The 15,166-nt window shown below is 42.6% G+C and overlaps 1 protein-coding gene across 1 annotated transcript; it reads right to left on the bottom strand.

Annotated features, from left to right (window-relative positions):
* Positions 1-6,995: 6,995 nt before the first annotated feature.
* On the bottom strand, positions 6,996-13,030 carry NDUFS5 (NADH:ubiquinone oxidoreductase subunit S5). The gene is made up of 3 exons (XM_080655081.1): positions 12,899-13,030; positions 11,233-11,450; positions 6,996-7,215 (listed from the first exon to the last, which is right to left on the bottom strand). Exons 2-3 carry the CDS (start codon positions 11,446-11,448, stop codon positions 7,108-7,110), a joined length of 324 nt encoding a protein of 107 aa, XP_080511207.1. The 5' UTR covers positions 11,449-11,450; positions 12,899-13,030; the 3' UTR covers positions 6,996-7,107.
* Positions 13,031-15,166: the final 2,136 nt, after the last annotated feature.

Here is a 15,166-nt window from a genome sequence, read left to right as displayed (position 1 = left end):
TTCAACTTGTACAATCTGTTTCACTTTATCACCTTTCAATTCTAGTAACCACCACCACAATCAACATACAGAACTGTCCCATCACCACAAAGAGCTCCTTCATGCTGCTTTATAGTCACACACACTCCCTCCTCCTCCCACCGTCCCTTTTCCTTGGCAACCATTAATCTGTTTTCCATCTCATAATTTTGTCTTTTGGAAATGTTATGTAAGTGGAATTTTACAGTATGTGACCTTCTGAGATTTTTTTTTTTCACTCAGCCTTTGAGATCCATCTAAGTGGTTGCTGTATCAAGTTTGGGCCCTGTCATTGCTGCATAATATTCCATGATGTATTTGTTTCTTGGAGCTGCCATAACAAATGAGCACAAACTTGGAGGCTTAAGACAACAGAAATGTATTCTCTGACAGTTCTAGAGGCCAAGAGTCCTAAATCAAGGTGTGGGAGGGCCACACTCCCTCCAAAGGCTCTGAAGGAGAATCCTTCCTTCCCTCTTCCAGCTTCTGTGGCTACATCGCTCTGATCTCTGTCTCCATCTTCACATGGCCTTCTCCACTATGTCTGGGTCTTCTCTTCTCTTCTAAGGATACTTGTCATTGGATTTGGGGCCCACTCGGATGCTACAAGACGATCTCGTCCTAGCCGGGTTTGCTTAGTGGGTAGAGCTTTTGGTCTGTGGACTGAAGGGTCCCGGGTTCAATTCCTGCCAAGGGCATGTACCTGGGTTGTAGGCTCCTGCCCAGCCCTGGTTGGGGCGTGTGCAGGAGGCAACCCATCAATGTGTTTCTCTCACATCCATGTTTCTGTCTTTCCCTCACTCTTCCACTCTCTAAATTCAATGAAAATATGTCCTCAGGCGAGGATTTAAAAAAAAAAGATGATCTCATCTGGAGATGCTTAACTTAATCACATTTGCAAGGACCCTTTTTCCAAATAAGATCACATTCACACATCCAGGAGTTAGAACATGACGTATCTTTTGGGGGGCCCCAATTTAACCCACTACACATGATATGGATGTACCTCACTTTGTTTACCCATTCACCTAGTTGAGAGACATTTTGGTTGTTTCCAGGTTTTGGCTGCTACAAATAAAATTGCTGTGAGCAATTGCTTATTGGTTTTCATGTGGACATGTTTTCATTTACCTAAAATAAATACTCAGGAGTGCAATTTCTGGACTGTGTGGCAACCACATATGTATTTTTTTTTTTAAAGAAAATGTTCAACTATTTTAATGAGTGGTTGTATCATTTTACAGTCCCACCTGCAGTGTTTGAGGTTCAGTTTCTTCACATCCTCACCAGCATTTGGTATTGCCACTATGCTTTATTTTAGTTGTTCTCACAAGTGTGCAGTGACATCTCACCATGGTCTCAATTGTTCTAATAGCTAGTGATGTTGAACATTATCTCATGTGCTTGTTTGCCATCTGTATTCTCTTCAGTAAGTGTCTTCTCAAGTATTTTGTCTACTTTCTAATTAATTTGGGGGTATTTTTTTAACTGTTGAGTTTTGGGTGTTCTTTCTATATTCTAGGTTAGAGTCATTGGTCAGATATATGATTTGCAAATATTTTCTCCCACTCTGTATTTTATCTTCTAAACAGGATCTCTTTCACAGAGCAAAATATTTTAATTTTGATGAAGTCCAATCTATTTATTTATTTACTAGAGGCCCGGTGCACGAAATTCGTGCATGGGGGTGGGGTGTCCCTCAGCCCAGCCTGCACCCTCTCCAACCTCAGACCCCTCGAGGGATGTCTGACTGCCTGTTTAGGCCCAGTCCTGGTAGGGGACATCCCTCTCACAATCCAGGACTGCTGGCTCCCAACTGCTCACCTGCCTACCTTCCTGATTGCCCCTAACTGCTTCTGCCTGCCAGCCTGATCACCCCCTAACCACTCCCCTGCCAGCTTGATTGATGCCTGACTGCTTCCTGCCAGCCTGATTGCCCCTGCCTTCCCCTGCAGGCCTGGTCACCCCTAACTGCCCTCCCTTGCAGGCCTGGTCCCTCCCAACTGCCCTCCCTTGCTGGCCATCTTGTGGTGGCCATCTTGTGTCCACATGGGGGCAGCCATCTTGTGTGTTGCAGTGATGGTCAATCTGCATATTACTCTTTTATTAGATAGGATTGGATGTGCTTTTGGTGTCATGCCTGATTCTTCACAGAGCCCAAGGTCCTGAATATTTTCTCTTATGTTATTTGCTAACAGTTTTCATAAATTTACATTTGAACTACTCTGACCATTTTGAGTGAAGGTGTGAGGTTTGGTTGATAGAGTGGGTTTTCTCTCCTATCCCCACATAATTGTATGGGGATATTTCTGGGTTCTGTATTCTGGTCCATTGATCAATGTGTCTCTCCATCTGCTGGTACTGCATAGGTTGATTACTGTAGCTATAGGATCATTCTTTAAATTGGATACAGTGATTCCTTTCATTTTATTCCCTGTTTTCAAAATTGTGTTGGCTATTCTAGTCCCTTTGCCTTTACCTTTACATTTTAGAATAATATTGTTTATACCTATCAAAACTTTTGCTGGAATTTTAACAGGAATTTCATTAATCTTATATATAAATTTGGGGAAAATTGACATCTTTACTATGATGAGTCTTCCAGTCCATGAATGAAGCATGTCTCTTCATTTATTTAGATATTTTTAATTTCTTTCAAAAGCACTTGGGCTTTTCATCATAGGAATTTTGTCCATGTTTTATTTTATTTATACCTACACATTTTTTAAGTGATTATAAATGGTGTGTTTTTTTTTTAATTTAAATTTTGGTGTCCAGCCCAGCCGGTGTAGCTCAGTTGGTTAAGTGTTGACCAATGAACCAAGAAGTCACTGGTTCGATTCCTGGTCAGGGCACATGCCAGGGTTACAGGCTTGGTTCCCAGTAGGGGGTGTGCAGGAGGCAGCCAATCAATGATGTTTCTCTCATTATTGATGTTTCTATCACTCTCTCCCTCTCCCTTCCTCTCTCTCTAAAAAGTCAATAAAAACATTAAAAATAAATAAATTTTGTTGTCCATGTGCTCATTGCTGGGCAAAAAGTTAATGACATTTAAAAATCACATATTTGTGCCCAGCCAGTGTGGCTTAGTTGGTTGAGCATAGTCCCATGCAACTAGAGGTCACCGGTTTGATTCCTGGTCAGTCCCCAGGTATGTGGACTGACATACCTGGGTTGCAGATTTGATCCCCAGTAGGGGCTGTGCAGAAGGCAACCAATTTGACATTTCTCTCTCATCCATGTTTCTGTCTCTCTCCCTCTCCTTTCCCCTCTCTCTAAAATCAATTAAAACATATTTTTTAAAACAAGTAAAATTTAAAAATTGCATATTTGTCATAAAAATGTAGACTTCTGATTTGTCATGAAACATTGAAAGGTAAGTCATCCTGGCCTGCACTTCTGTTTGGTAACAATTGGCTGGAGCTGATTGTTGTTTCTATCATTGGTGTTTCTATCTCTCTGCCCGTGGGTGGGTGATAATGAGTTTACTACAAGTCCTGCCCCTCTCGCAGTGAGTGTATTTATTCTTACAAAAGGCTTGTATCCCTCGTTATTACATTACCGAAAGAATCTGAACTTGCTACCTCTGTATCAGAACTTGTGTTTGATCTCCAGGAAGTGTTGGCCACAATAAAAATTAGATATGACACCAGAAAAGGAGCCATTGGCAGAATCCTGAAAAGATTCTGCTACATCATTGCAGCAATGTTCTTGCTCTCCGGGCACAAAACTCTGTGTTAGCACAGACTGTTCTGAGTGGTTACAGTAAAAAATAAAAAAAAATCCCACTCTTGTCCTAGCTGGTTTGGCTCAGAGGATAGAGCATCGGCCTGCAGACTGAGGGGTCCCAGGTTCGATTCCGGTCAAGGGCACGTGCCTGGGTTGTGGGCTCGATCCTCAGTAGGGGGCGTTCAGGAGGCAGCCAATCAATGATTCTCTCTCATCATTGGTGTTTCTATCTCTCTCTTCTTCTCCCTTCCTCTCTGAAATCAATAAAAATATATTAAAAAAACAAAAACAAAAAGTCCCACTCTCATCTCAGGAAACAGCTAGCTCATTCCTCCTCTTGAGAAACCCCTAATTTAGAAATGATCTGGCGTTATGCTCCCAACCCATTCTTCTGGAAAGCAGGACAAAGCCAGTTGGCCCATAGAACCAGTTGGCCCATAGAACCGTATGTCAGCAGAAGCCTTGGATTTTCAGTGGGTGCAAAATGAAGCCTGAGGGGAGGCAGCTGTGTGTTCTAAAAGAGCAAAGAATGCTGTGTTGGTAGTTCCAGTCAGATTGGTGATTCCAGAAATGTGGAAGTTTCAATAGTTCTCAGGAGAAGCCTGAAAGTGATCTATTTTTCATCATGGAGTCAAACAAGTAGCTAGCTCTGTTAACCTGGTCAGCTCTGCCATTTCGGTGTCCAAACCTAACAGCTCCAATGTGGAGGCAAAATCAAATTTCTGAGTTCACTGACCCCTTACAAAGGACATGAGGCTTCATGAGCCACCTGGCCTCTTGGATCCAGTGCATTCTGGCTTCTTCTCTGAGAGGGAACTATCAAAAGAAGTTGATCTTCTTTTGCCTGAATCCTCACCCCTTTATTTCTCATCTCAGCATCTCCAGCCTTCTGACCAGGGCTGAGAAAAGTTGAACTATCTCTTGCTCTGTTTGGATAAAGCACCAACAATTGACAGCAGACATGGGCTTCCTGCAGGAGCCTTGGCTTCCCTTAGGTGATCAGTTTCTGGAGATAAAAGACAGAACAATTGCCCTAGCCAGTTTGGCTGACTGGACAGAGCGTCCGCCAGCGAGTGGGTCAAGTACATCGGTTGCAGGCTTGATCTCCGGCCCTGGTTGGGGCACGTGTGGGAGGTGGCCAATCAATGTCTCTTTCTCACATTGATGTTTCTCTGTTTCTCTCTCTGTCTCTTTCTTCCACTCTCTCCAAAAATCATTGGAAAAATATCCTTGGCTGAGGATTAACAAAAAAAGAAAAGAAAAAGAATCTGGTTTATCAACATCCTCTGCTCAATACATCGTGCAGGTGTGTATGGCCTGACATTATCGTTCTCCTTGGTCACAGTGCCATGTGTCTGGCCCTCCACAAAGTAAGGAAAAAAGAACACTGGCATCAGACTAGGAGGCAACTCAACTTGAAGAGACCCTTCAAGAGGGCTGGCCACAGATAATAGTGAAGAATAACAATAATAATGAGAAGCAACAGCTATCATTTATCTAGTACCTATTGTATGCAAAGTAGTTCTGGGTTAAATGCCTGTGTGTCCACTTAATTGTCAGGGAAATTCCATTAAGTAAATAGAATGATCTCTCCTTTGCAATTGAAGAGACTGCAGCTGAGAAAGGGAATGCAACTTGCCAAAGGTGACTTCAACAAGACTGGGTTTGAAGTGCTTGATGTTCCGATGCAAGTGACATACCTACTGAACTTGTAGCTCCAAGTAATATTTTGTAACATTGAGTTCTCCCCATCGCTTTCTTGGCTGGAATTGCCCAGGCCAGTGGTCAGCAAACTGGGGCTCGTGAGCCACATGCGGCTCTTTGGCCCCTCGAGTGTGGCTCTTCCACAAAACACCACGGCCTGGGCGAGTCTATTTTGAAGAAGTGGCATTAGAAGAAGTTTAAAAAATTTGGCTCTCAAAAGAAATTTCAATCGTTGTCCTGTTAATATTTGGCTCTGTTGACTAATGAGTTTGCCGACCACTGGCCCAGGCAGCTGAAGCCACGGCAGTTCAGGGTTGCTCCTGTCTTCAGCCAGGCTGGCAGATAAGTGCCCCAAATGATATGCTGATTGTTTCTGCTCAAATCTCTGGTCTGTAAGAAACAATGCCAATCCCAGGAATTAGAATGGTCACTGGGAGTCCTCCAGATGCCTAGGCTGGGGAGTGGAAAGGAGACAGGGCACCATTTTGATATTATTCAGCCTTGATAAGAAATGCTGACATGTTACAGAACCTTGAGGACATTATGCAAAGTGAAATAAGCCAGTCACAGAAAGAGAAATATTGGTCCTGACCGGGTGGCTCAGTTAGTTGGAGTGTCATCCCACACACTAAAAGGTCACAGGTTCGATTTCCCATCAGGGCACATGCTTGGGTTTTGGGGTCAATCCTCTGTGGAAGCAGCCAATCATGTTTCTCTTTCATGTCAATGTTTCTTCTCTAAAATCAATAAACATATCCTCAGGCAAGGATTAAAAAATGAGAAATACTGTATGATTTCACTGATATGTGATATTTGGAGTAGTCCAAATCATATAGAAAATGGAATCCTGGTTGCCAGAAGCTGGAGGGAGGGAGGATGGGGAGTTATTGTTTAATGGGTATTGTAAGTTCAGTTTTCCAAGATGGTAGAGTTCTGGAGATGGATGGGGGTGATGGTTGCACAAAAATGTGAATGTACTTAATGCCACTCAACTGGACACTTAAACATAGTTAAGATGGTAAATACTGTTATATATATTTTACATTAAAAAATTGGGGGGAAATGCTGTAGGAAAGCGAAGGTTTCAACTATATTTTCAATATATATTAATTTTATAAGGTTCATACCTTCTATACCCAGATTTTAACAGCATGTTTCTAAGCATGCCAATTAAAGGTACTATACCACTGATGTAAGATAGCAAATTAAAACAATGGCATTGCTTGAATGTGGTATTTTCTTAGCCTTAATGGTAGACTTCACAGACCTTATAGTAAACACATAATCAGTCTCTGCTGCTTCTCCCTCCCAGCCCAAGTCTGTGCTTTATGGAAGATAAACCAGAATCAAAGCACTAAAGAACACTGCAACTTCTTAAATGAGTTACCATATTTGAAGTACCTCATACACATTAAGCATTCATTAAATGCTGCTTATTATTCCCTGGATGCTAATTTTTAAGGCATAGATAGAGGCATTTCCCCAAACTTAAAAAATAGGTTGCAATCTTATTATAGAAAAGTATGATCCAAGAGAAAACAGAATAGGATGAAGCAATCCTTTATTTTTAGACACTTTCACAAAGAAGTTGTCAGTACATAAGCTTTCCAGTGGAGAAGAATGAACATGAAAATCAGCCTCCAGCTGCTGCTCTGCTTAGGGCCTTGGGTCCTCCTCCTTGCCCGTGTGGTGGGGTGGAGGTGTGTACTTCCCCTCCTTGATTAGCTTATTCCGCTGTTTCATGATGGTACTTAGGCGTCTCATCTGTCAAAGGAAGAAAGTATTTAAAACTAGGGGGAGGCCCCGGCCGGGTAACTCAGAGCATTGTCCCGATACACCAAGGTTGCAGATTTGATCCCCAGTCAGGGCACAAACAAGTATCAACCAATGAATGCATAAATAAGTAGAACAACAAATCAATGTTTCTCTAAAATATAAACAAGCAAACACAGGTAAATAAAAAACTAGGGGGAGATATGCACCAGAAAGTGAGGGCTGGAGAACCCGAAGGAAAATTTATTTCATTTTCAGAGGGCCTCTGAGATGAAATGTGTCTTTTAAAAACTAACTTGAAATAATTTCTCAAGCTTTTAACAAATACACTTCTGGTATATATAATAATATCTCCTTGAAATCTAATAACAAAACTTACACATCAAAAACCTTTAAGAGCCCTAGCTGGTTTGGCTCAGTGGAGAGAGCATCAGCTTGCAACTGAAGGGTCCCAGGTTTGATTCTGGTCAAGGGCACATGCCGGGGTTGCAGGCTTGATCCCCAGTAGGGGGCATGCAGGAGGCAGCCAATCAATGATTCTCTATCATCACTGATGTTTCTATCTCTCTCTCCCTCTGCCTTCCTCTCTAAAATCAATAAAAATATATTTTAAAAATCATTTAAGAGACATAGTCATACATGCTAAAAGCTTTTAAAATATTAAAGGCTATATATTCCTGACCTCTCTATGTGAAGGTGGCACTGCTGCTGTTGACTGTTCGCTGGGTATGAATGAAGCAGAAATAGCCGATAGAAGGTCTCTTTCTACTACACTGAAATTAAGACCCAATATATACTCTCAGCTACTAGTCACTAGTGTTGAGCCCTGAGTTCTGCCTCTTCTCAGATAGGCCATTCCTAACAAATGTCATGCTATACAAGCCTGTGTGAGAGCATGATTCACATGGACTCTTCAACATAGAAAATACACTCACTAGTCATGACTGCATTATTTATCTGCTCAAAACTCAATGGCTTTCCATTTTACTGAAAAAAAAAAAAACAAAAAAAAAAAACAAAAAAAAACCCAAATCCTTCCTTATAATGACTTATGAGGCGGACCTCCCTGACTTTATGTCTTCACACCTTCCTCTAGCTCTCTGATCCAGCTCAGGAATCTTTGCACTTGCTGCTGCTTCTGCCCGACACACTCTCCCATGGTTTCCACTTGGCTCATTTTCTCTAAGTCTCTGCTCAAATGTCTTGTGTTGCTGAACTCTTCTCTGACCGCTCTACTTAAAAAAAACACAAACAACTTAGCCCCATGACAAGGGCTTTCTATCCTTTCCTATTTATTTTCCACACTGCACTCAACTCCTGACACCCTATTTTTTAACTTGCTTGTTAACTTTCTGCTCCCCTCCCCACCATATAAGCTCCATTAGGACAGGGACTTAAAATAGCCAGTCTGGCTCAGTGGATAGTGTTGCCCTGTGGACCAAAGGGTCCCAGGTTCGATTCCGGTCAATGGCATGTACCCTGGTTGCAGGCTCATCCCCAGGCCCAGGGCCTGGTCCGGGCTCATGCAGGAGGCAACCAATCGATGTGTTTCTCTCACATCGATGTTTCTCTCTGTCTTTCCCTCTCTCTAAAAATAAATGGAAAAAATATCCTGGGGTGAAGATTAAAAAAAAAAGGTTGCCCTAGCTGATTTGGGTCGGCCTATGGACTGAAGGGTCCCTCAATTCCAGTCAAAGGTACATGCTTGGGCCGAAACCGGTTTGGCTCAGTGGATAGAGCATCGGCCTGCGGACTGAAGGGTCCCGGGTTTGATTCCAGTCAAGGGCATGTACCTTGGTTGCGGGCACATCCCCACTGGGGGATGTGCAGGAGGCAGCTGATCGATGTTCCTCTCTCATCGATGTTTCTAGCTCTCTATCCCTTTCCCTTCATCTCTGTAAAATATCAATAAAATATATTAAAAAAAAAAAAAAAAAAAAAGGTACATGCTTGGGTTGCAGGCTCAATCCCCAATAGGGGGTGTGCAGGAGGCAGCCAATCGATGATTTTCTCTCATCATTGATGTTTCTCTCTCTCCCTCTCTAAAATCAATAAAAAGATATTAAAAAAATAGATTTCTTGCCCAGGCTGGTTTGGCTCAGTGGATGGAGTGTCAGCCTGAGGACCGAAAGGTCCCAGGTTTGATTCTGGTCAAGGGCACATGCCCAGGATGTGGGCTCGATCCCCAGTGGGGGGCGTGCAGAAGGCAGCCAATCAGTGATTCTCTCATCATCGGTGTTTCTATCTCTTTCTCCTTCTCCCTTCCTCTCTGAAAAAAAAATATATTTAAAAAAAAATAGATTTCTCTATGAAAGAAGTTTCCCAACAGAGGACTAGTCATGGTTGAGCTATCAGAACACCATGGATTAAATCTTCACCTGAACTAGAGCCAATAACCACTTAGTGCTGTGATATAATAACCACAGGCTCTGGAGCCAGCATTGCCTGGCTCAAATTCCAGTTACAACACTTACAACACTTACTATATGACCTTAGGCAATGGCCCTAGTGTTTTTAATTGTATGGTGGGGGGAATAATAGTAAAGCACCTTACAAGGTTGTTGTGAGAAATAAATGCATTATTATATGCCAGGCACTTAGAACAGGGATTGATTCTAATTTCCTGAATCACTAGATTCTTCACCTGGAGGGAAGTATCTAGTCATTTAGGGTAACCTCTAAAACAGTAACATATCTATTCATAAATTCACAGGATGAGAAAGTGACCTTGGGGGAACTCTTTAATATTTCCAGATAAGGACATCAAGACAAACAAGTGACTTGCCTGAAGACACAAAAATAGTGGTGGCAGAACCACACCAAAATCCAGCTCTTATAACTTCAATCTAATGTCCTTTCCACCTCACCACACTGCCTCCTCTTGGTGTAAATTTTCCACAGTGAGTAATGTCTTAATCTGAGCAATGAATAATGCGGGCCCATGAGAAGAGAAGACATTGTGAACTAGCTGGTAGGTGGCCAAACAGGACCCACTCATTGTCCTATAATATAGACACTATAATATTACCCACTTAATGATCAGTATTCCTGCAGAGATCAATACAAAATTATGACCTGACACCCTCTCATTCCTTCCAAATTTGGCTTCATTTTAACCAAATGCTAACAGAAGTTAAGACAATTGCCGAAACCGGTTTGGCTCAGTGGATAGAGCGTCAGCCTGTGGACTGAAAGGTCCCAGGTTCGATTCCGGTCAAGGGCATGTACCTTGGTTGCGGGCACGTCCCCAGTAGGGGGCGTGCGGGAGGCAGCTGGTCGATGTTTCTCTCTCATCAATGTTTCTAACTGTCTATCCGTCTCCCTTCCTCTCTGTAAAATATCAATAAAATATATTTAAAAAAAAAAAAAAAAGAAGTTAAGACATTTAAAATGTTGATAAATTTAACTTAAAATCTAAATTGTCTCCCTGGACTACAAGAAACTAAGTTATAAAAACATTTCTATTTGTTATATCTGGAGCACAGAAATAGGCCAAACAACAGCCCACATTCAAAGATTTCTTCTTTAAGGGAGAATAGAGCTGTAAATGTGTTAGCCCTGCGTTAGCACCCCCTTTTCCCTATGCATTTTTGGTTAGGCTCACCTAAAGTGATCTCATTAACACCTCTACCTTCCCCAGAGTATAAATACTTCAGAGATTGTTATGTCAGGTTCAATGTAATAGACCTTCAAGGTTTTAACCCGTTCCCTAATGAGGGTTCAATGAATTTTAAAGATTTTTACCGAAAGACTTTCACAAACATCCAAGACGGGTTGATATTCTTTGCTTTATGGCCTACTACAAAAAGAGAAACAGACACAGACATGTAATTTCTAACCTGATGGCTACAGCAAGGTTCGATACATTTAACTTCCTTGACATGGTACCTAAACAGAGGTGTTTCACCATAAAAGTTTTGCCAATTCAACTCAATGACCAATTAAAAATACTGAAAAGTAGCCCCAAAGAAATAAGTAACTCAGCTCCCACCTCCATCACTTCCTCACCGTTTTCTGCCGAAGCAGACATTCTAATAAATCTTCATATTCTATCTTGCACTCTTTCCGTGCGCGGATACCACCAATTCCATGTGAACATTCTATCCATTCTTTTTCAAAAGCATGGCATCGAGATGGAATCCTGTGAGGCTGTTCAGCACTTTGGATTGACAGCCAGTGGTCTAAGTCAATGCCCAACTTCTTCTGTATATCAAGGAAAGGCATGGCTGAAATGGAAGGTAAAAAAAGATATAATGCCATAAAATACAACCAAGTAAGAAATTTCTAAGAAAAAATGAGGTTATTATGATAAATAGCCCTCGAGAAAGTTATTTTACACTGTTCTCCCAACTTCTTCGCACCAAACTGTTTCATTAGACAGATTCTCCCAGATTATGATAGATGAACAATTTCTGTGCTTTCACAAAACCCAAGGAGAAGAGAACTAAAACAAAAGGAAATATAAAAATCTTCTTTATACTGATAAAGTCATGTTTATCAAAAGTTAAAGAGTTTTTATGTTTTGACTTAATAATCCCAATTCTTTGAGTCAGACCTGAAGAAATAACTGAAAAGAACAAAAAAGAGCATAAGCATAGAAACATTTCTTTACATATTTCTATCCATATCAACTTAGGTGACACCTTCCCTGAGAAGCCATCCTGAAACTGGCATCCCTCCTTTAAGTTAACACATCAGTCTCCACTTCCCATAGGAGTACTTTGCATGCCACTATAATGACTATTTACTTGAATGTCTCCCTTTATTGAACAATGAATGCAATAAGGGCAGGGACCAGGTAGTAGTTTGTTAAAAAAAAAAAAAAAGTTAATTTCAAACAACTTAAATGGATAATTAAATCCAGTACCTACTTAGAATAGAATGATATTCAGGAAAAAAGAAAAATAAACATGGGACATACATTTTAATGTCAAGTAAAGAAAAACACAACAATAATGCCAAAGAAAAACTGTCTGCAAAAGAAGACTGGAGGAAAGCACACACACAAAAAGGCAACAGTTATGTATGAATAGATCTACAGGTGAATTTAATTTTTGAATTTCCTACCCATTCTTTAAGTCATTTACTAAATAATAACGTGCCAGGCACTGGAATGGGGAAAAGCAGCTGCAACGTTAAGTACCAGAATACAGATACACAGCGAATTGGGAACCCAAAGGAAGGAACAAACTAGGGTTTAAGAGCTCGAAGAAGGAAGACTCAATTCCGCCCAGGTTACTTGAAAATGCCTTTTAGGATGGGCTGAGTTTGCGAAGTGAAGGTCAGTGGGGCACAGCAGGAGTTTTAGCCGCAGGTTCTGGGTATGTTTGAGGGACACTGAGGACCCAGACATGGCTGGAGCGTCAAGTGCATGAGCTGAAGCGGTGTGAAGGCCGCAATCACGCGGGGACTTGAAAGCTGAGAAAAGGAGCATGGGCTTCAGGTTAAGAGCCAGAAAGCCAAAGCATTAAGCTGGCAGATACTGTTAGCCTGTCAGGAGAACCGAGAGAGGTGCGGTCTATAGGCTTCAAGTGACATTGGCTGTGTGGGCCAAGGGACCTGGGGAAGCGGAAAACACGCCCAGAGTTCGAGCGAGAGAGAACGGACACCCAGCAAGCCACGAGGAAGTTTGTTAAAGAAACCTTGGAAGGAAGTTCCTTAAGCTAAGCCCTACCGTCCTGCTGCGGTGCCCTTGTTCGTTCGCTGGCTGCGGGTACACGAAGACCTGCAGGCGACGCGGAGATCTGCCGCAAAGGATGTCCGCAGCACGACGCTTGCAGCGCGACGCCGGAAGTAGACCTTCCTTCCGCCGTCTCGCCCCGGAAACCATAGGAACCAAGCCTATCTATCTGCGCCTGCGCGGGTGTATGACAGGAGGGGTAAACTGACCTTCCCTAAAGAACCGCGTTAGAGCGCACCCAGCGGTTAGTGCGTTCCGGCTGTCTCCGGGGACTGTGTCAAGCACTCTCCCGACAGCTTTGATTCGTGAGGTACTTGACCAAGGCCACTGGAGAGAAAAAAGTGTGTCCCCTCCGCCACTCCAGTAATGGTTAAGCTAATGGACGGTGGACCCGCGCTAGGTGGATTAATATTCTGATTTCGCCACTTGTGTGTGACCCTGGCAGTTTCCTAATCTCACTTAACCTCAGTTCCTCAAATTAAAATTAAAATATTGCCGTGGCCGAGTAGCTCAATCGGTTAGAGATCGTCCTGATGAGCCAAGGTTGTGGGTTCCATTCCCAGTCAGGGCACATATCAGAAGCAATCAATGCATACATGTGTGGAACAACAAATTGGTGTTTCTCTTTCTCCCTTCCACTGTGCCTAAGATCAGTATAAAAAATATTTTTTTAAAGTTTAAAATATTACTTTAAAAGGAAATAATAGTACCTATAGCATAGGGAGGCTTTGGGGATTAAATAAATGCGTAAAGCACTGAGGCTGTTCCTGGACGGTGGGAACCAGTCTAAGGCAATCACAGTTTCTGATGTCTCAGCTTCTAAAGTTTGTGGATTCAGGGAAGTTGATGAAGATCATGATGCCTTCCTCTGTTTGAGAACCTCCAATGGCTCCCTTTGACTGCAGAGGAGCATCCAAAGTGGTATGTATGTGTGGGTACCATAGGATAGCCTATATAATAAAAGGCTAATATGCAAATTGTCCCCTTAACAGGGAGTTTGACTGGGAGTTCAACCAGGGGGTGGGGCTGGCCTACCAACTGCCCGTGGCCCCTCCCCCTGGCTGGCCCCATCCCTGGTCGCCCCTCCCCCCATCAGGGGTGGGGCTGGCCTGCCAGCTTCCCGAGGCCGCTCCCTGGCTAGCCCAGCCTAATTGCCCCGATTGGGGTGGGCTGGCCGGACCCCACCTGTGCACGAATTCGTGCACCGGGCCTCTAGTATGTAATATGATACATTCAAGTTGTGGGAAGAAAATACGAAAATATTTCTGTTTATCGAATTTTTTTTAAAATCTGTATCTTTTTGCTTTTGGGTTTTGTTTTTAATCTTCACCCGAGGACATTTTTTTCTTTTTTTTCTTTTTTTTTTAAATATATTTTATTGATTTTTTACAGAGAGGAAGGGAGAGAGAGAATTAGAAACATCGATGAGAGAGAAACATCGATCAGCTGCCTCCTGCACACCCCCCACTGGGGACGTGCCCGCAACCAAGGTACATGCCCCTGACCGGAATCGAACCTGGGATCTTTCAGTCCGCAGGCTGACGCTCTATCCATTGAGCCAAACCGGTTTCAGCAGCGAGGACATTTTTTTCCATTGACATTTTAGAGAGAGAGGAAGGGAGGGAGGGAGGGAATCATTGATGTGAGACACACACATCGATTGCCGCACAAGGCCCGACGGGATGGGAACGAAGGTATGTGCCCTTGGCCGGAAATCGAACCCATGACCATTTGGTCCGAAGGCCGCAGCTCTAAGCACTGAGCCAAACCAGCCAGAGCTAAAATTTCCGTGTGTGTTTTTTTTTTTGTGTGTGTGTGTGTGTAAATGTTTTTAAAGTACATAACATCACTGTAGTGGTACATATAAATAACTTGCAATTAAATATTTATTTGGGGTTTGGGCTGAAAATTTATTTTCCTTTTAAATGATGTGCTCTCAAAAACGTTTAGCCCAGCTAGTGTGGCTCAGTGTTTGAGTGTCGACCCAGGAACTGGGATGTTATAGTTAGATTCCAGGTCAGGGCACATGCCAGAGTTGCCAGCTCGATCCCCAGTACGGGTTGTGCAGGAAGCAGCCTATCAATGATTCTCTCTCATTAGTGATATTTCTATCTCTCGCCCTTCTCCCTTTGAAATCAATAAAAACATATTTAAAAAACAAAAAACATTTAGCCAAGTCCAGCATTCCAACCTTCCCAGCCTCTGTCCAAAATCCCCTGCCTAATGTTCCAACCAAGAGCTTGTTTCAATGTATTTCAGGAA

Source organism: Plecotus auritus, assembly GCF_963455305.1.
Source record: "Plecotus auritus genome assembly, chromosome: 2".
Taxonomy (NCBI): Eukaryota; Metazoa; Chordata; class Mammalia; order Chiroptera; family Vespertilionidae; genus Plecotus; species Plecotus auritus.
The sequence above is the reverse complement of the archived record's forward strand: the minus strand, read 5'-3'. Positions and strand labels throughout refer to the sequence as shown.

Bases quoted from the DNA above. Each gene is read 5' to 3' on its own strand.
- NDUFS5 (XM_080655081.1), bottom strand. From the start codon at position 11,448: ATGCCTTTCCTTGATATACAGAAGAAGTTGGGCATTGACTTAGACCAC. The intron at 7,216-11,232 runs GTGAGGAAGTGA...TTCCTTTGACAG, and splicing joins GTCTGCTTCGGCAGAAAACG to ATGAGACGCCTAAGTACCAT.